This window comes from Arctopsyche grandis, chromosome 11 (genome assembly GCF_051622035.1).
Source record: "Arctopsyche grandis isolate Sample6627 chromosome 11, ASM5162203v2, whole genome shotgun sequence".
Taxonomy (NCBI): domain Eukaryota; kingdom Metazoa; phylum Arthropoda; class Insecta; order Trichoptera; family Hydropsychidae; genus Arctopsyche; species Arctopsyche grandis.
This window is the reverse complement of record NC_135365.1, coordinates 22,245,183-22,265,250: the sequence shown is the minus strand read 5'-3', so window position 1 is coordinate 22,265,250 and position 20,068 is coordinate 22,245,183. Positions and strand designations below refer to the sequence as shown.

The window sequence follows — 20,068 nt, the reverse complement described above, 5'->3', positions numbered from 1 at the left end:
TGACAATACACTTCATTTAAATTGCCAAAGTACATATGTAAATCTTATACACTTACATTATTTACATCTACTTTTTTTACACCTCGTAAGAATGCATTAAGGCGAAATCACACAGGGAAGAACGGCACGTCGTTTGCGTGTCTCCCCGCTGTGATTGATCTCCTAAATTTCTTCAAATATGGGATACACTGTTATCGATCACTGTCAAGCAAGGATAAATACAAGGATACAATTTTACCGAGTACACTCAAGAGGGTTATTTTGGGGCGGGGCGTGCTGGGGGTTCCATGAATATGTACAAGGCACGGCCCAATTTTTTGGCATGTTTAAAAGTATCTAAAAAAAACCACGTGCAACGTACAGTGCTGTGTGTTTTCGCCCTTAATGGCCTTAGAACCTCCGATAAATTCGGACATGAAATTATACATTTCGACACCTTTGGGGAAAACACTTTTTCTTGTTTTTGAATTACTTGATTTATTTATAATGGTGCTTTAATTCAAAGTTTTGTATTTAGAATATATTGGACGTAATTTCCAAGCCATGAAAATTCATAAATTAAGCAATAATCATCAAAGAAGCAGTTATTATTTTTCAATAGAGAAATGCATAATAGTTATATTTACTTTCAAAAACTTCCACTGTCTTGAGACATGGGGCCCTATTATGTTAAAAGCAATAAAAATGAGGTTTTCTGTTTGAGAGCAGTGTTTATGAGACAGGTTGTCGGAGAAATATTGATTAATATGACACCATAGAACCTGAAGTAAGCAAGTCACAACTAAAAAGAAAACAAAGTTCTAAATTTCCATATTGTAAAGTTCTATTCTACATTTCACGTATGTATGAACATGATATTACATAATCATAAAATACCTACACATGGATATAATGATAAATCAATTTATTCCAAAAAGAAACTCGTCTATCTGATTTCAGCAAACAAAATTATAATATCTCAAGAATTATTGATTAACATATGTATATGTACATACTAGTATTTCAGTTTTGGACAAATTGGTGGACACGTGAAGTCTAAGGTTGTAGGCCTGTATCGATTTTGAAATATGGGCCTACAATTATTTGACCATCTGTAAAAAGTTACCAAATATTTTCATATTTCCTTTGCATTTTTAATCTAATTCGAAGTCGCACTAAATATGCATCAATTTATGTCCATATCTAAATAATATATTATACATATATATTTATAGATTCCATACATGCAGTAATTGTGAGCAAGAATATTGACAGACAACCCTATTGTTGAATTCGCAAAATACAAACAATTAGTAATAGTCAATGATTTCGTCCTTACATGTTATCGATGAGTCGATTAATTAATTTTATTTACAGTTTCGTTACGAGTTTTTCTCGATCCGTTATCTCGGACATTATTACGCTTAGAAAGTAAACGGAATCTCAAGGGATTTCAGAAGTCCAATTAGAGAACGAGTTCTGCAAATTGAAAGATAGCAATTTCTAATGTTGGCCATTTGAACAGTTTCAAATTACACGTATGTATTTGTTTCCAGTACAAAATTTATAATATAAAATAAAAACACTGTTTACGTCGTAATTGCACAGCATGCAAAAACATATAATAAACGTTCTTATAAATCTTTTAGCATTGAAAGACACATACCTTTATAATAAATACTTTTAAATATTCTACGGTTTTTTATTGAAATAAAAAGTCGCCCCCTTTGCGAGGAATACGTGAGCTATTATATGTTTATAGTATACTTTTTATAAAACTTTATTTCAAGGTTTTACATTTTATATTTTACAAACCACATACACATACATAAACATATGTATTATTAATAATTAGATTGATTTTTCTTGTGAAAGTTTTCTAATAGTGTACAATCTGTGTTTTTACAAGGCTCCTCTACATATATTTCGCTTCGCTCATTGGTCTGACAACATATTTATATTATACCCTACATTCTTCCGATCGTTTTGAAACTTTGCCATTTTGCGCGGTTTGGTCAGCAATAGATAAAAATAGAGAAATAAGAAAAAAGAAAAATAATCGTAATAGACACGTTTAAAAAATGCTACAATTTTGACCATCTTAACGTCTTAGGCTGCGACAAAGTCGCAGAAGTGTCGCTGTTCATACTAATGTCTAATAGTGTTCATAGTAAACGCGACAGTTTGTCGCGCTTACTATGAACACAATTAGACATTAGTATGAACAGCGACACTTCTGCGACTTTGTCGAGACTATGAACAAGGCCTTAGGGCCGGGCCGCACCGTGCGACTTGCGAGCGACTGGGTTGAGGGCGACCAGACCAATGCATGCAGGTAGATGGGACATGCCACACCCGTCAACTTTTTCGTGTCGCGCAACTAGTCGGCCGACAAAGTTTACGGCCCTTATGGTAAGTAACCTTATATATTTCCTTTCCGCCATCCTCTCGTTTTGTCAGATTTTAATTACAAAAGAACACGAAAGAGAATTCGTCTCTTGTCATAATCCATTTTAATTGACATCAATTTCAATCAATTTACTCATCGACACCCCACTCTAAATTTTAGATGAATGGCGTGTCATGCAACTTATTTCATGGTATGTTATTCAATTAAACAATCTTAAACGAGTAATAAATGACTGCTTGTCTGAAAAGTGGATGGCAAATGCATTCAATTGGAAGACGATGACAGAAGACAGAAAAATGGAACAGATTCTGGAATGCAGCTAGACCCTAATTTACTAAATCAATAATGAAATTGAGAATGATATGCAGTAATACATTTTTTTTAAATGAAAAGAATTTCGGTTTATCATTCATATTATACATATGTATGTATGTTCATTAATTTTTATTTTTTTAATATAATGTTTCGTATATTAAATTATTAATTTTGAAATATATTTTTTTAGATATGTATAAGATATGAAAAATAATATTAAAATTAAAATATTATTATCGTATTATTATTTTTTTTTAAATATTCCAAGAGTGAAATCGCAATATAGTCCTTGACATGTTTGTTTCACTTTTTATTTTATTTGAATATACTACACACGTAATTATTGTGACACGTACATGTAAATAGTATTAAAAAAGCAAATGATTTCGATTTATTTTTCCACTTTTTCGCAGAGTACGACTGCTCGATGCGTTTCGCTTGATCGATGAAGCGTAGTTTTTCCGATCGAGCAATAAATACAGTTCCAGTTATGTCACACGCAGAACTTAACGAAACCATAATTTTGCATAAAACTAAAATTTTCACATGATACATCGTTAAAAATCAAACACGACCGATTTATATCGATGACCTTTGACCGAAATATGGTTCAAAAGAAACTTTCGAAAATACATAAAAATAGTGCATTATATATTAATTTTAATCGATATCTAAGTATGTCCAAATTTCAGTTCGAAAAACACTACATATTTCAAATGATTATCACTTATTTTAATTCAATATTTCTAGAATCTCGGACAAGCAGAATAAACGTATTACAGACTACCAATATTTTTAAATATTGTTATACGTAAAACATTATATTTAATATTTTGCGAAATATTTCTTGAAATGAAGAAAAGTGGACTTTTGCCATTTACAGATATAACGGTTCATATGTTTATATTTTTTTTATTACAGTATTATCTATTTGTAACTTAATTTAAATGTTATGTAGTCAGTAATAATTGATCGAAGTGTATTCGTAATTGATACAAGCTCATATCAAATTTATTACATATGTATGATATATAGAACTGACATATTTGAAATTTAAATTCATTATTAAAATAAATATAATACATATAACAAGTACACACGTTAAATCAAAAATATAGTCTAGAAATCTTTTAATTAAACTTAAGAGAAATCTTTTATGCTCAACAGCTATGTACGTACATATGTACATATAGAAAAAGTCCTTTTTCGATTCAAATAAATTTAATAAAAAAACATATGAATATTTACTATTAGATTCGCCATGCTTAAGCTGTTTATATTACAAATACTGGGCGGAGCCGGGTAAAACAACTAGTAACCAATAATAATAAGTAGTATTTCTACAGTTAGAAATATTCCAAATTTTATTTACAACCAGTATATTTACAATGTTAATTTTATATTTGCTCTTTAGTTTTCAACCTACTCATAAACTCTGCACTCGACAACAATGAGCAAAATACATAGGAGAGCCTTGTAAAAATTATCGGGTCTATCCACAGATGTCTGAATAATATAATAAATATGTACAAAATTGAAAAACAGCTACATTTTTTTTAGTATTTATTCTCACAAGAAATAATTTATTATATACTAGAAGTACTAACAGCAAAATAAAAATACAATTTTAGCATTAATGTATGTAAATATTCATTTCAATAGTCAAAATATTCATGCTTACAAAGAAGGCAAATTTTAAAACTAAACAAATGAATTTATATTTGCTTGAAAAAACCAATGAAGACATTTACATACATATATATGAAATAAATCAATCAATTGTGCTATATTAGATAACTCCAGAGTCAACTCAATTTAACCCTTTGAGTGCTGACGTCTTTTCTGTTGAAAATTTCTCCAACATTTCCAACTAGAATTATTTATATATCCAATAGAAAGAAGGTATAAGAATTTTAGCTAATCAAAACAAACCCTAGATCACTACCCTAGATACTACCGCCGAGGATTTCGAGTTTTGTAAAGGTGTGTTTAGACTTTCTAATATATCTTGCAACAATATAAAATAAACAAAATAATTCTATTAATGAATTTATTTTTCCAAAACTAGTTCCATCTTCTTCATTGTTGTTAAAATGTAATGGTCAAAATCTAAATGCCAAGACACAATTTAAAATACTCGGCAGTTAGGGATGTCCATCGGGAGATTCTGCTATGGTTATAACTTCAGAAATTCCGGTGTAAACGAGTCTTTATAAACGTCGTCGATTGAATGACACGGATTACACGACCCATGTTCAATGCATTTTTTTTTTCAATGCTTAAGTATTCTTGTTTACTTCGTATGTATTCTTGTTTACTTCTTACATGCTCAATGTACAATGCCTATCGATGTTTTTCAGGCCCATGGACTTGCTGGCAAAACACTGATCGGCGTTGGTCAGCATTCAAAGGGTAAAACAAACCATTTTGAAATTTAACCACAGATTATTTGATACTCGCATCAACTTTTTTTTAAAGAAACAATTTTAATTATTGGAATTATTCTGATTCTAACACTTCGAAAAGCTAAATCTATTCTTATACAATTCGTCGACTAATCTAACCGTTAAAAAATAAACAATTTCAAATACACTGACGAATGATAGACCTATGAACAAACTACATATACCACCAAGATTGCCTGAAAATTGAGAAAAGTTTTAAATAAAAAAACATGAAATTCGTATTTCAAATCAAATAAATAACCCACTTAATAATTCGAACCAATAATACACTACATCCAACTTATATAATTCCGTATCGACATCTTCAAAGAATATGTGAACTAATGAATAATTCTTAGCTGTAACCTGCATCCTGAAAAATAAAATATATACATACATACATATGTAAGATGAAATGAACACTGTATAAATCATTTTTACAATTGATTTTTTTTTACAAAATTTCAGCTTCCTTTCCATTCTTCATCAGTGGTTGTGCTGTAACTTTAGTGCTGTATTTTGTAGAACTGCAGTCTGGATAGCAATCCTTGCAGAAGAGACCATCAATTGGTTCTTGATCCAATTCTTCTTCAGGATCGTATTCTTTGAAGAGCCCTGTTAATATCGTGCGGAATTTATCTGAAAAATAAGACCAAAGCACATCTGAGTTTTTTGGTATTATACCATCGTGTTTCATTATGGAAGTACGTAATTTTTTTTTTAGCTGTTAACTTGGTGACAGTAGTAGTTTTAGAAATTATCAGTAAGAAACAGTAAGAAATCACTCATCAGCTACTACTTAATAAACTTTGATCCCTTGGAATCTGAAGAACTCTATTTCACTGGATCTCCTCGTACATTTTAAACCGTCATCAAATTAGTACTCTAAATGGTTTCAATTCCCCACTTGGATCTATCCCCTCCGGAGTCCCACAAGAATTGCATTTAGGTCACTTATTTTTCTTACTGTATATTAATGATATTTCTTATATGTTTAAACACTCTTCTACATATACTCCTTTATGCTGATGACACATAAAATTATAAACCTATTTACACCATACACGATTGTTATAAACATAGAAGATTTGGATAGATTTGCTATATATTGCTTAAATAACGACCTTTTTCTAAATCCTGAAATATGTTCTACATATCTTAAACTTTACCAGAAATAAAAATATTATCACTTATCATTACCAATTAAACCATTCAATTTTAAATACATCCTCTTCTATTAAAGATCTTGTTGTAATACTTAATAATAAACTCGACTACTTTGAACATATTTCCTTCATTAGTAATAAAGTATACAAATCTCTTGGATTCTTATTCCACTCAACTATGTAAATCCTTTAATGATCCTCATGTACTTAAATTACTATATTTTTAAGGTCTCACCTTGAATTTGCCTCAATTATCTGGTTTTATCTAAATTTTATTTGTACATATAATTGTATTGAAAAAGTCCAACTAAAATTTATTAAATCCTTACGCTACCGTTTTCCTATCTACACTCATACTTCTGTTCCCGATATTTTAAAACTCCTATCCTTCAACAATCAATCAGGCGACGACTCACTAATGCTACATTTATATTTAAGATCCTAAATTGTTTCCTTGATTGTCCCGATTTACTGAACGAGGTTGGTTTCAGGATCACAGTTAGGTATACTAGAAACGCTACACTCTTTTCAATTAATCCATGCAAAGCTAATACCCTAAAATATTTCTATCTACAGCGTGTTTACCGTATGTTCAACGGGGAGCTAAATGAGGTTGATATATTCGGTTCTATTTTATAATTTTTATGTAATATTCTATCACTATATGTTTAGTCATGCACTATTATATTTAATCATGTTCTAGAAATTCATGGAACTTTCATACATACAAGCTTAAATTATGATATTGATGATAATTATTCTCTTCTGTCCCTCTTTTTGACATACCTCTTTTTATTTACAATATTGATAGCACTGTATTGTATATTTGTTATTTTTATGTTTATATCTACCTATGTCCTTCTTTATGTATATTATATTATGTAATTTGCAAAAATCTCTAATTGGGCTCAGATGCTATTTTTGTAACATTTATCTCTTTATTGTATGCATTTCTACATCTATTGTCTGTTGATTTTTTAATAAATTAATAAAATATCAAATCTACCTGTATAAATAACAGTAAAAGCTTAAAATCGTGGAAAAACAAATACCTTTATACTTGTAAAGACAAGGCACATGAAGCAATCCGCAGGAATTGTTTATATTGCTTGGCATGAAAAATGGTGTACATTTACATAAAGCTCGAATTATTCTTCTTTTGCACATAAAAATGCAGTCACTGAAGCTATATTTTCCGTTGTACTTTTCTGAGAGATCATCTTTAAACATGCACTTTCGCTGAAAATCGAAATTTTAATTTATCTTAGAAATACGTTCTTGGAAGGCTTTAGGATTATATATGTTTATTACATTATCCACTATCAAGAATTTTGATAATGGGTACCTGATGTATCGAGAACTGTTTTACCGCAGGTACACTACGGATCGTTCGAGCAACGACGTTGATACTAACTCTGCTATCGACGGGTATGAATCTGACCACCGTATTACCGGTGTGTTGGTCTGGGTAATCGTGTGTATAAAACACGTGTATCTGCATATAAAGTCATTAGAAACTGAATTAACTGCATTTTGAAAGCGAAAAACAGTACAATACATACTTTGAATCCTTGTGAAATGTGTGCTGGATACACATAATCGTCCAATTGAGGATCTAGTACTATAGACAGACCATATAGAGTGCCTGCAGACTTCAAGTATTTCGGCTTTTCTCTAAAATTAAAAATATTGTTTGTCAAAGCTTCCATTTAGCCTAAATAAATTTTAATGTGCTGATTTAGTTAAGACAGGTAAAATCTGTTTGATGGAAATTTTACAGTGGTTCTCTGTTTCGTCCCTTCTCTTTCCAAATACCCAAAAACACTAACGTGCAAAATCGGCAACTTTTATAAATATCATCATCATCCTCATCATCATCATCATCATCTACAGTCGTTCACCATACACTGCTAGATGAAGGCCTCTCCAACACGCTTTCACTCGTCTCTGTTTTGCGCAATTCTCATCCATCTCACCCCACACATTTTCCTAATTTTGTCTACCTATCTTCACTGCGTTCTTCCTTTTACCCTTTTGCATTTTCTCGGGTTCTATTGTAGGACTCCTTTTGTCCACCTTTCGTCCATTCTTCTAGCCACGTGACCCAGCTATTCAGTACCGGTTTTAAGAGGGGGGGGCTGGGTCAGGGCGCCAAACGATGCACCAAAGGCGCTTTAAAATTTAAAATTAGAGCGCCAAAAGCCATTCAAAATTTTAGATTAGAGCGTCGAAGGCGAAAGTTTTTTCTAAGGGTGTTTAGAAAAAATAACCCGAGGGCGCCATCGGGTGTAAGGCCGGCACTGCACCCATTGCCATGTCAATCTCTTTAGTCTATTCACTATATTCCAAGACCCTTGTCATACTTTTCACCCACGTGTTACACTTCCTGTCTTTCTTCGTTATGCCGAGCATTCAGCGCTCCATACTTCTTTGAGTGCATTGGACTTTGTGTAGCATATTGGCGTTTAATGTCCAAGTTTCACATACATACGTCATCAGTGGCAAAACGCATTTATAACGGTACTTATATATTAGTACTTAGAGGTTTTCGGAATGTGGTTAAACGTGCAGCAGAATCCCTCTGAAGTGACATCCATCTCAAAGAATTCACTGCAATCTACCATATTGCCCATCCATTTACAACGCAACAACATATTTTCACATAATGGAGACAACTGTTAAAATAATAAACAAAGTTATAAATCAGATCGCTGTATAAAATGATCTATTAAATGAATCTATAATTTGATAAAACCGTCTTCATTATTTTCTTGAAGTCTATCGATCTAGTTTCCACATCAATATCGTAATTCTCCTTTACGAACCCAATAAAATCTTCGAATGTTTCTAAATTAGGACTGTTATAATCGATCAAAGTTCCCAAGTTGCGGAATCCACTCACTGTCGATTCAATTGACTTGTTTTTGTTAATCATCCTTAAATATCAAATGTTGCCAAACGTATTATTTTTTCACTGCAATTGATAAATCAAATTGATATATGAACTCACGTATCCTTCACGAACGCTTCAATCCTGGATTTGCTTAGTTTATTAACATTGCATATAGCAATTGCCGGGAACGGTACCTTCCATATTGGATACTGATCTGTTTCCAGTGAAACAACAGTTGGATTTTGGACGAAATCCTTCCAAACCGATTTCACCATGTACACGGCACCAGATATCGCCAAACAGATTACAATGAACCAAATCCACCTATGAATGTGCAAAAAGAAGATAAACAATGAAACCAAATGTATATAATAATATAAATTAGAAACCAACCTCTCAACAGGATGTCTTCCAGGTTCAACAATTCTTTTACATCCTGCTAAAGTGGAATTTTGTAAATATTCTTTGATAACAGCGGACAAGGATTTTTTTAAAATAATCAATCCGTCTTCATTGTTAGATTCAATCTCTATAAATATATTCCTAGTACGAGGCTTTCTGTTTTTCAAAATTCTAAGTTTTCGAATCATTTCGATTTAAATATTTGCAAAATTGATTGTTCAAGTGCGCGATACTTTTATTATTGGCATTAGAATTGCTTTTCAAATTGTACTTTTGTAATAATTATCCATATTTTATTTTTACAGATTCGTATCAAAGCTCAATTAGAACACATGCACGATAGAATATTTGAGTTATTGATTGACATTTGTATTTAATTATTTGTTAACCCTTAGAGCTCGTATGTTTATTTTCATATACATATACATATGTATATGTATGTACATATGTATAATCTTAAAATTCGACATTATTCTGCACACTCTAAACTCGTATATCAACTTTTTTGTTGTAATTTCAAAATATATCAATTAATCGTTAAAAATATTTTTATCTAAGTTTAATAGTTAAAAAAATCGGCGTTTTGGAACAGCAATATTTTAATTTTAAGAAAAGCGAGTAGTTATGATGTAAAAAAAATGTTATTCCTAAAAACTATTCCTAAATTTTCTCTTTAAATGTGAGCACATATACAGATTTTTGAGCCAGTGATATTCAAGCTTTTTTATTCAAAGTACATGTACTGTGTATTTAATTTTTAAAAAATGCGAGGTAATAATAATTTTGTCATAATTTTTAGTAAATTAAAACAGTAACAAACGTGATGTTAAAACATTGATACTTTTTAAAATAAGATTATACTATTTTTTTAAATAAGCAATTTCAAATAGGGATTATCTTGATTTTAGAAAAAACACTTCGAAAAGCTAAATTTATTTTTATGCAATTCGTCGACTAATCTAATCGTCAAAAAATAAACTATTTCAAATACACTGACTAGTGATAGACCTATGAACAAACCACATATACCACCAAGATTACCTGGAAATTGTGAAAAGATTAAAAAAAAAAATACAACTAATAAATCGAATCGAATTAATAACTCACTGATTAATTCGAACCAATAATACACTACATCCAACTTGTATAATTCCGTATCAACATCTCCAAAAAATATATGAACCAATGAATAATTCTTAGCTGTAACGTGCATCCTAATAAATAGTGAAAAAAAAATTTCTTGTAAAATTTTTAATTTATAGAATTATTATATTACAATTATTTTTTTCTTATTTTTACAAAATTTTAGAATCCTTTCCATTTTTCATCAGTGGTTGCGTTGACACTTTAGTACTGTATTTTGTGAAAGCGCAATCGGGATAGCAGTCATTGCAAAAAAGACCATCAATTGGTTCTTCATCTGAATCTTCTTCTGGATTGTGTTCTTTGAAGAGTCCTGTTAATATTGTACGAAATTTATCTGAAAAAATAGAAATAAAGCATAATTCCCCAAATTAGTAGATTATTATGAATACCAGGCATTTGAATTTCAACAATTGCATTATATTATAAAAACAAGTGAAAGACGATTACTTTTAATTTTGAATAGAAATAATTTTTTTAATTTGATTAGTAAAAAATTCGATTCAAACCATTGAATTAACAATATAAATAAACAGTTCCGAACAAATACCTTTATACTTATAAAGACATGGTAGATGAGCCAATTCGCATGAATTATTTTTGGTACTTGGCATGAAAAATGGTGTACATTTACATAACGCCCGTATTATTTGTTTTTTGCATTTAAAAATGCAGTCACTGAAGCTGTATTTCCCACCGTATTTTTCTGGCAAATCATCCTTCAACATGCACTTTCTCTGAAAGTTGAAATTTCATCCAACGTGACAGATAAAAGTATCTTTTGACTAAGTAACTACACAAAAGATAATCATTTACACAAAATAGTAAATTTTTTTCAAGAATTTTAGTCATGGATACCTGATCTATCGAGAATTGTTTTACACTAGGTACACTCCGGGTGGTTCGGGCAGCAATGTTGACGAAAACACTGTTATCGACAGGTATGAATCTGACCACCGTGTTACCGATATATGGATCTGGGTAATCGTGTGTATAAAACACGTGAATCTGTACACAAAATCATTGGATTTTGAAGGAGCTTTATTTTATCAAATAATAAAATTACAATACATACGTTGAATCCCTGTGAAATGTGTATTGGATACACGTAATCATCGAGGTGAGGATCTAATACTACAGATAGACCATTAGAAACACCTGGAGACTTCGAGTATATTGGATTTTTGTGTTCACCTTCGCTGGAATTCAAAATATTATAAGGAGGTGAAATCAAAACATTTTGCTAATAGAGTTTATCAAAGTTACCACTAAGAATCAAAATGTACAAAATAAAAGTTGGAATTTTGTATTTTTTTTAACTCTTTGAGTGCTGACGTCTTTTCTATTGAAAGCCCGCCACGCTGAAAATTTCACCAACATTTCCATCTAGAATTATTTAGAAATCCAATAGAAAGCAGGTATAAAAATTGTAGCTAATCCAAACAAACCCTAGATAACTACCGCCGAGGATTTCGAGTTTTGTAATGGTGTTTTTAGACCAGTGCTACTCAAACTATGGCCCATTACTAGTCCGTGGACCAGCGGTAGCCGATCCGCGGAGAAAGACGTAATTAAAAAATAAATAAAACAATAGCTTGTGTCTGAACTATTTCAAAATATAGACTGGATAACCAAACTAGCTTATTTGACAGATATTTTTTGCATTTTGAATGACCTTAACTTATCCATGCAAGGAAGAATGTCATCTTGTTTCACAATGGCAGACAATACAGATGGGTTGAAACGAAAACTAAAAACGTGGAAGATTCGTTCTTCAAAAGAATGCTATGACATGTTTCACAATTTGGCTGATATTATTTACGAAGGAGGAGAGGAGGTTAATATGACGTCTGTGCGCGATATAATCAGTTGTCATTTGACAAATTTATCAGAGCGATTCGATTTCTATTTTCCACCAGATGACGATCCACGAATTTTACTACTTAGATTTTATTTTATTATTATTTTTTACAAGTTTTCAACCATATACATATATAACGTTTTTATTTTAAAATATGATGCTGGTCCGTGAGAAAAACTGAAAAAAAAAATACTGGTCCGCCAGCTGAAAAAGTTTGAGTAGCACTAGTTTATACTCTCTAATATATCTTGCAACAATATAAAATAAACAAAAGAAGTTTATTAATGAATGTATTATTCCAAAAATAGTTCCATCTTATTCATTGTTATTAAAATCTAAATGCCAAGCCGTAATCTAAAATACTCAGCAGTTAGGGATTTCCATCGGGAAATTCTGCTATGGTTATAAATTCAGAAATTCCGGTGTAAACCAGTCTTTATAAACGTTGACAAATGAATGACACGAATTATACAACCCATGTTCAATACATTTATTTTTCAATGCTACCTAGAAAGGCTTAGCCGGTAGTATTCTTGTTTACTTTGTACATGCTCAAAATGCAACGCCTATCGGCGTTTTTCAGACCCATGGACCTGTTGTCAAAACACCAATCGGCGTTGGTCAGCATTCATAGGGTTAACTTGAAAATTAGCCGATACGATCTAAACTTTATTTGATTTTAAATAAAAGTTACTCCGGTCTCTCTCTTTCCGAATATATATGTACATATATACAAAGTTGATTACTTAAAAAAATACAACATTATTTATTTAACCGTACTTAGTTGATTTTGGATTGTAGTTAAAAGCGCAACAGTATCCTTCTGAGGTGAGACGCATCTCGAAGAATTTGCTGCAATCTACCACGTCGCCCATCCACTTACAGCGCAACAACATCTTTTCACAAGATGGAGACAACTGTTAAAATATACATCAAAGTTACAAATCTTATAAAAATATGAAATAATCTATTCGTTAAATTACTAATAGAACGAAACCATCTTCATCAACATCCTGGAATCCATCGGTTTGGTTTCTATATCTTCATTTCCCTGTACTAACCGCATAAACTCTTCAAATGTATCCAATGTAGGACTGTTGTAGTCAATCAATTTTCCCAAATTGCGGAATCCACTTACCATCAGTTCACTCGTTTCATTGTTATAAGCCAACCTGAAACATTAAATGATGCCAAAATTTGGTCAAATCTAATTACTTCTCTTATTACAACAAAATGATTTTATGAACTAACATGCTATTTGCGAATGTTTCAATTCTGGATCTGCTGAGTTTATTAACATTGCATATAGCAATTGCAGGAAATGGAATCTTCCATACAGGATACTGATCTGATTCTAGCGAAACAACAGTTGGATTTTGGACGAAATCCTTCCAAATCAGCTTCACCATATGCGCGGCACCGCATATTGCCAAACAAATTACCACCAACCAAATCAATCTATTTTATGCCACAAAAAAGAAGATAGACGTATCATGGAACCAAATTAACAATAATTCAAATTAGATACCAACCTCTCTGCTAAATGTCTTCTAGGCTCAACAATTCTTTTGCATCCTGCCAAAGTAGAATTTTCTAAATATTCCTTGATGACAGCGAACAAGGATTTTCTTAAGATAACTAAGCCATCTTCTTTTTCCGATTCATTTTCTGTAATTGTATTCCTAATTTGAGGTTTTCTGTTTTTCAAAAGTTTAAGTTTTCGTATCATTTCGATTATATTGGCAAATGCGAGTATTCAAGTGCACGATACTTTCATTATTAGCATTAGAATTGTTCTAATTGGAATTTAATTAATTAATTATTCTCAATTTTATAAATTCGTGTCAAAGAACAATTTGATCATATGCACGATATAATGCTTGAGCATTAATTTATTGATTTATCTATTTTATTAATATTTTTGTATTGTTTGACTATGTATGTACATACATTGTATGGAGATTTTTGGTTTTAAATTAAAAAATGCGTCTTAAATGAAAATGTTTATAAAAACTGCATATTGTAAAACTATGTCAACAGCATTGTTTGGAAGATGTTTAAAAAATTTAAAAAAAATCAGGTTTATTTATTTTATTTTATTTTTTTAAATTTTATTTCTCAATACTGTCTTTACAATTAATCAAAAATTCGTATTAATTTAGTCAACAACAGCATCTCAGCATGTATTCGTAATCATGGCACAGGCCTGCTCCATTCAACGGACATATTATAGCTCTCGGACACAGCACTGGTAAACTATCTGAAATTCAAATTTTAGTTCCAAAAATGATTTAAAAAACATATGTAGATAAAGTAAAAAACGAAAATATGAATAAAATGTAATTAAGACCTAGTAACTTAGCACATCCACAACAATAGCCGTAGATAATAGCCAGATCATCTTCGCAAGTATGCATTGGACATCCATTACAATTCACTCCGATGCCGAAAAATGGCAAATTCACTGAAATTCATTAACTACATCAATAATGACATTTTATTACCTTACAATTACCAAAAATGTTTGCGTCTACTCAGAGCCATAACAATAACTCACTTTAGCAGGCCCGACTAAAGACAAAAACATATGTCGATAAGTAGAGATTGGCGGACAAGTTGCTTTTGCCTACAAAAAATGGTTCATTATTGCCAACATTTTTTTTGCTCTTTTGATTTGTAGGACAATAGTAATTGACAATAGCGAACCATTTTTTGTGGGTTAAGACATCCTAAGAGTTCATATTTCATGATTTCAATCATATGAAAACTGAAAAGTTGAACATCTGATCTGATGGTGGCGTGCCGTGAAAGTCTCCCTGTTCTTGTCGCACAGCCTTACTTGCGTGTGCGCGAGCAGGATACAAAGGTATAGGGGACGTCATACCGAGTCCCCTTGCTCGCGCATACGTAAGTAAAGCTGTGCGACAAAAACAGTGAGATTTTCACCGCTCGCCACTGCTAACAGTTCAAGAATAACGGAATTGGTTATTTATGTTTAAACAAATATAGTAAAATATGTAAGCAAATTAATAAGCTTGTAATAAAAAATAAAGTAAAACTAATTCCATTACAATACATATTGAAGTACATAATTTGATTTAGTGAAAGTTGTAGTATTACTATTTATAAATTTTGCTACGGTGCAACTGTTAGAATTTTTTTTTCATGCTTACGTCTTGGACTTTTTTTGACACTGAAGTCGAACACAGTTCTGAAAGCGTCCACTTCAGCTGTCATCACCAGCAACACAGTCATCACCAGTACAAGGATTATTGAGCTTTTTGAAAACGAAGCCATTACAACTGCTCGACGTTCTACGACCAACTGATTTGTTCTTCATTTCACCGATCTCATTTATCACCAGTTACAAATAAACACTTAGACAATTTACTGGAAATTTTTTCGACAAAAACAATGTTTTGCTGTTCGTGTAATTGCCTAGTTATGGCTTATTAGTCGACACTCCTACCTAAATTCCTCTAAAATTACACCATTTACTTATGCTAAATACCGGGATTATATACTAGTATTATACAAAATAGTACTTTTGTCGTATTCATTCAATCATTTTTTTCTCCAATGACTTAAGCGAACAGTGTTCTTCTGGGTTAGCTTAGAATACGGTTTAAATACTTCAACCTAAAATAAATCTACTATTTTTTTGAAAGCTTCTAAAATTAGATTATTTTGTTATTATTATTCAATCAGTTTTCCTAAAGCTCCATATCCATCACATATTATAAATTTCTTACAGTTGTAAACTTATTAATTATTCAATTGGATAATATTTCTATTATGTAGTGTGTGTCGGTTTTTTTTTTCAAATTGACTACCCAATGTGAATAAATTATTCACATTTCCACAGGGTCGTGTCAACAAGCTATTGGGCTGTTTACACGACAGAATGCATAAGTAATAATTTATTGATTTTTGTTTATCTCCATGTTTTTGATTTTTGCCAAAAAAAATGATATAATTTCTTATAATTTACATAAATATACGCATTATATTGAGAAAATTTATGGAGAATCTTTTTAAACAAGGAAATACACCCCTATTATTATTAGTGCGTAGCGTACTTTTATATAAAATACGCCCTCGTGATATGAAACACTATGTTCAAGTCGTTGTGCACTTGTATTTGGAAAATATAAAATTTAAAGATAATATAATAATAAAATTATTATTTTGAATAAAAATACCAATAATTTTATTTTACTACCGGCATCTATGTATAAAATTAATGACTACGAGACGTCACCGAGATTAAAAATTTTCGATCTTGAAACGCTTCTTAAACGATATTTTATCTCTATCGTAATGGCGGAGGATCCATTTACTTATATTGATGACCAAAATGAGCAATATGGCAAAGTATGAAAACGATCCGATAAGAGGCAAACTTTTTCCTGAAATGTAATCGTAAGTGAAACGTAAAGGAGGTATGTAAAAAAAACCAACTGGTATTAGCGTATTAGAGATACATTTTTGAAAATTAAAATAAGAATTTGCTGTGATAATAGCACGCACGGTCATTTTCATTTTGCATTAAGTTTAGTTTGTCTACTTGAAAGAGTCGTTATTATACATATAATAACAGAGTGAAGCTAATAAGCTTGAAAATATAAAATTGAGGGAACTAAAATATATTTCTACAAATGAAAGTCCGTTGTGAATAATTAAAACATATGTATGTACATATATGTATAGGAAATTAAGTTTATCCAAGAGGGAGGGGGGAGGAGCACAGCCAGCGGTGGTTTATCATACATGAAAATAAGCACGCGTTTGGGGTCCCGAAATGGGTCTTTTCTACCAAAATTTACAACTTAGAAATTGTTATCATTGTCCACGATACGTTCGTAAGCCAAGAATAAATGAAATTAGTACCTATTTTACTTCAAAAACTCTTGTTTCAAGTAGGTACATTTAGTAAATAATTAAAAATAATATGATTTTGTAAAATCCTGAAAAATGAAAAACCACATATTGAAAAGTATGGTAAAAAACGATGATAACATTTTTTTTACTGAAGTGGGGGCTTTAAATTTCAAATGCGCTTGGGGCCCCCCATTTACTTGATCCGCCACTGGACATAGCAACCCCCTTGGATCCGCTTATGCCACGGCTTGTTAAAAACACGGAGCAATCGATAAAACTCATATCCGACAATATTACACATTCCGCAACGAGTGCGTCTAGAATCGATCGATAAATTATTAATTTTAATATGAAGATAATAATTTAATACACAAAAAGAAATAAAAATTCATAAGTTCTCATCCTTGTTTTCAGAACGAGCACATACAAAAGTTATGATTATTTTACAAGGACTGATCCATAGGGGGGGGGGGGTGATGGGATCCACCTCCTCCCCTTCTAATTTCATTGCCATTTGAAAATTATGTCGTTTTTTTTTAAATTTTTGTCGCGGTGTACAAAATGGTTGTCCTTTTGTCAACTACAGCTGGACAGTCAATCAATGCACAGTGTTATTTGTCAGCTGTTAGGTGCAACCTGGGTGATTCATAGGCGCCGTTACACACACGATATCTACTACCGATATTTCCATATCCAGTTCCTAAATAGCAACCATAGGTTGCAATATGGGAACTGGATATGGAAATATTGGTAGTAGATATCGTGTGTGTGGACGGCGTCATATATTCTAGGAAGTATAAGTGACAAGTGACAATTATATTAAAAAAGCGAATCGATACATAGTTTTTAACATTAATTAAAATTTTTATATTTTCATTTTATTTATTTATTTTATTAATTGAAAAATCAACAGACAGGATGTACATAGATATGTATAAAAAAACAAATAGTAAATAAATAATATATGTAACATCCGAGTCCAATAATAGATTTTTACAAAAATGAAAAAGATAAATATAAAGAAAACAAATTAAAAAGTAAAGAATAAAGGCATGACAAAATATGTAGAACATTGCATAATTAAATTATAGTATTAAAATATTTGGAAAAGGTTATAAAATAGAATATAAGAAGAAATTGAAATTTACAAATATAAAACAAATGAAAAAGGTAAATACAAAATAAACAAATGAAAAGGAAAAGAATGAAAGCTATAATATGATTAAATAGCACATTACATAACTAAACTAAAGTATAAAAATATTGGAAATATTGGAAAAATAGAATAGGAGAAGAAATGAATCAATCGGTCAAGATTCTCTTGATGTTAGACCTGAATTGATGTAGGGAAATACCAAATAGATCAACCTCATTCAGCTCTCCGTTAAACATACGATAAACGCGCTGCAGATAAAAATATTTTTGGGAATTAGTATTGAAAGGATCAAGTGAAAAGAGTGCAACGCGTCTAGAGTACCGAACTGGGATTCTGAAATTAACCTTATTCAGTAAATCAGAAAAATCAAGGAAACCATTTATGAGCTTAAAGAAGTATATAGCATCAGTATGTCGTCGCCTGACAGAAAGATTGTTAAAAGAAAGGATTTTTAAAATGTCAGAAACAGTAGAATGGGTATATGTAGGTAGGAAAAAGGTAGCGTAAGGATTTAATAAATTTAAGTTGAACTTTCTCAATACAATTAATATGGGATAAATAAAAAGGTGACCAGATAATTGAGGCAAATTCAATGTGAGACCTTACAAAGGAAAAATAAAGTAATTTTAGTACATGAGGATCATTAAAGGGTTTTGTTGAGCGGAGTAGGAATCCAAGAGATTTAAATGCTTTGTTGGTAATAAAAGAAATATGTTCAGAGAAATCTAGTTTATTATTGAGTATTACACCAAGATCCTTAATAGAAAATGACGTGATAAGGATTGAATGATTTAATTGATATTGATTGGTAATAATTGACTTATTTCTAGTGAAATTTAAAATAGAGCATTTTTCTAGATTAATAAAAAGATCATTATTTAAACAATATATAGGGAATCTATCTAGATCTTCTTGTATCTTATGACTAGTCACCGGACCCAGAAGGTGCCGCGTATTGTTCAAAGGTTGTAAATGCATTGTTAAAGGTTTGCCGAACCTTTTTTACAAAGGATTTACAACAATGGAACAATGGACAGCACTGTGACTATCCTACCTCTACTTATGACAATCGTCTATGGTGCATATTGGTTTTATGTTCATTTTATGTTCATTGGATTTAAATAAAGATAAATTGCATTTTTTATCGAACTCCCTACAAAAAATCCTAGATCCGTCCTTGTTTTTTACTGCAGGTTCCGAATACCAGATCCCGTTCAATATACACGGGCCACAGTGAAAAAATATTAAATGATCCTCCTGCAACTGTTCAAATAAAGTGAACTCTGTCATTTCACACCGGTCCGTAGTGACCCTAGAAAAAAAGAACTCATGTGCACGCCTGCTCCGCAATAACAAGTAATAGAGCGCGCAAATAAAAAAGGCAAATGCGAGAGTGGCTGGAAAGCGAGAAACGAGAT

General features: G+C 31.3%; 3 protein-coding genes across 3 annotated transcripts; all 3 read right to left on the bottom strand.

The window, feature by feature from the left end:
- Positions 1-664: 664 nt before the first annotated feature.
- Positions 665-9,797, bottom strand: LOC143918601 (sodium channel protein Nach-like). Its single transcript, XM_077440541.1, has 14 exons — positions 9,601-9,797; positions 9,325-9,531; positions 9,070-9,250; positions 8,936-8,989; positions 8,318-8,405; positions 8,093-8,201; positions 7,877-7,988; positions 7,660-7,809; positions 7,367-7,553; positions 5,607-5,763; positions 5,415-5,521; positions 5,220-5,345; positions 3,123-3,237; positions 665-761 (listed from the first exon to the last, which is right to left on the bottom strand). Exons 1-14 carry the CDS (start codon positions 9,795-9,797, stop codon positions 665-667), a joined length of 1,887 nt encoding a protein of 628 aa, XP_077296667.1.
- A 716-nt stretch (positions 9,798-10,513) lies between these two features.
- LOC143918600 (sodium channel protein Nach-like) lies at positions 10,514-14,342 on the bottom strand. Its single transcript, XM_077440540.1, has 10 exons — positions 14,146-14,342; positions 13,865-14,071; positions 13,611-13,785; positions 13,394-13,530; positions 11,828-11,951; positions 11,611-11,760; positions 11,303-11,489; positions 10,909-11,089; positions 10,717-10,823; positions 10,514-10,650 (listed from the first exon to the last, which is right to left on the bottom strand). The coding sequence occupies exons 1-10, from the start codon at positions 14,340-14,342 to the stop codon at positions 10,514-10,516; spliced, it is 1,602 nt and encodes a 533-aa protein (XP_077296666.1).
- A 433-nt stretch (positions 14,343-14,775) lies between these two features.
- Positions 14,776-15,495, bottom strand: LOC143918599 (uncharacterized). Its single transcript, XM_077440539.1, has 3 exons — positions 15,453-15,495; positions 14,964-15,077; positions 14,776-14,873 (listed from the first exon to the last, which is right to left on the bottom strand). The coding sequence occupies exons 1-3, from the start codon at positions 15,493-15,495 to the stop codon at positions 14,776-14,778; spliced, it is 255 nt and encodes an 84-aa protein (XP_077296665.1).
- Positions 15,496-20,068: the final 4,573 nt, after the last annotated feature.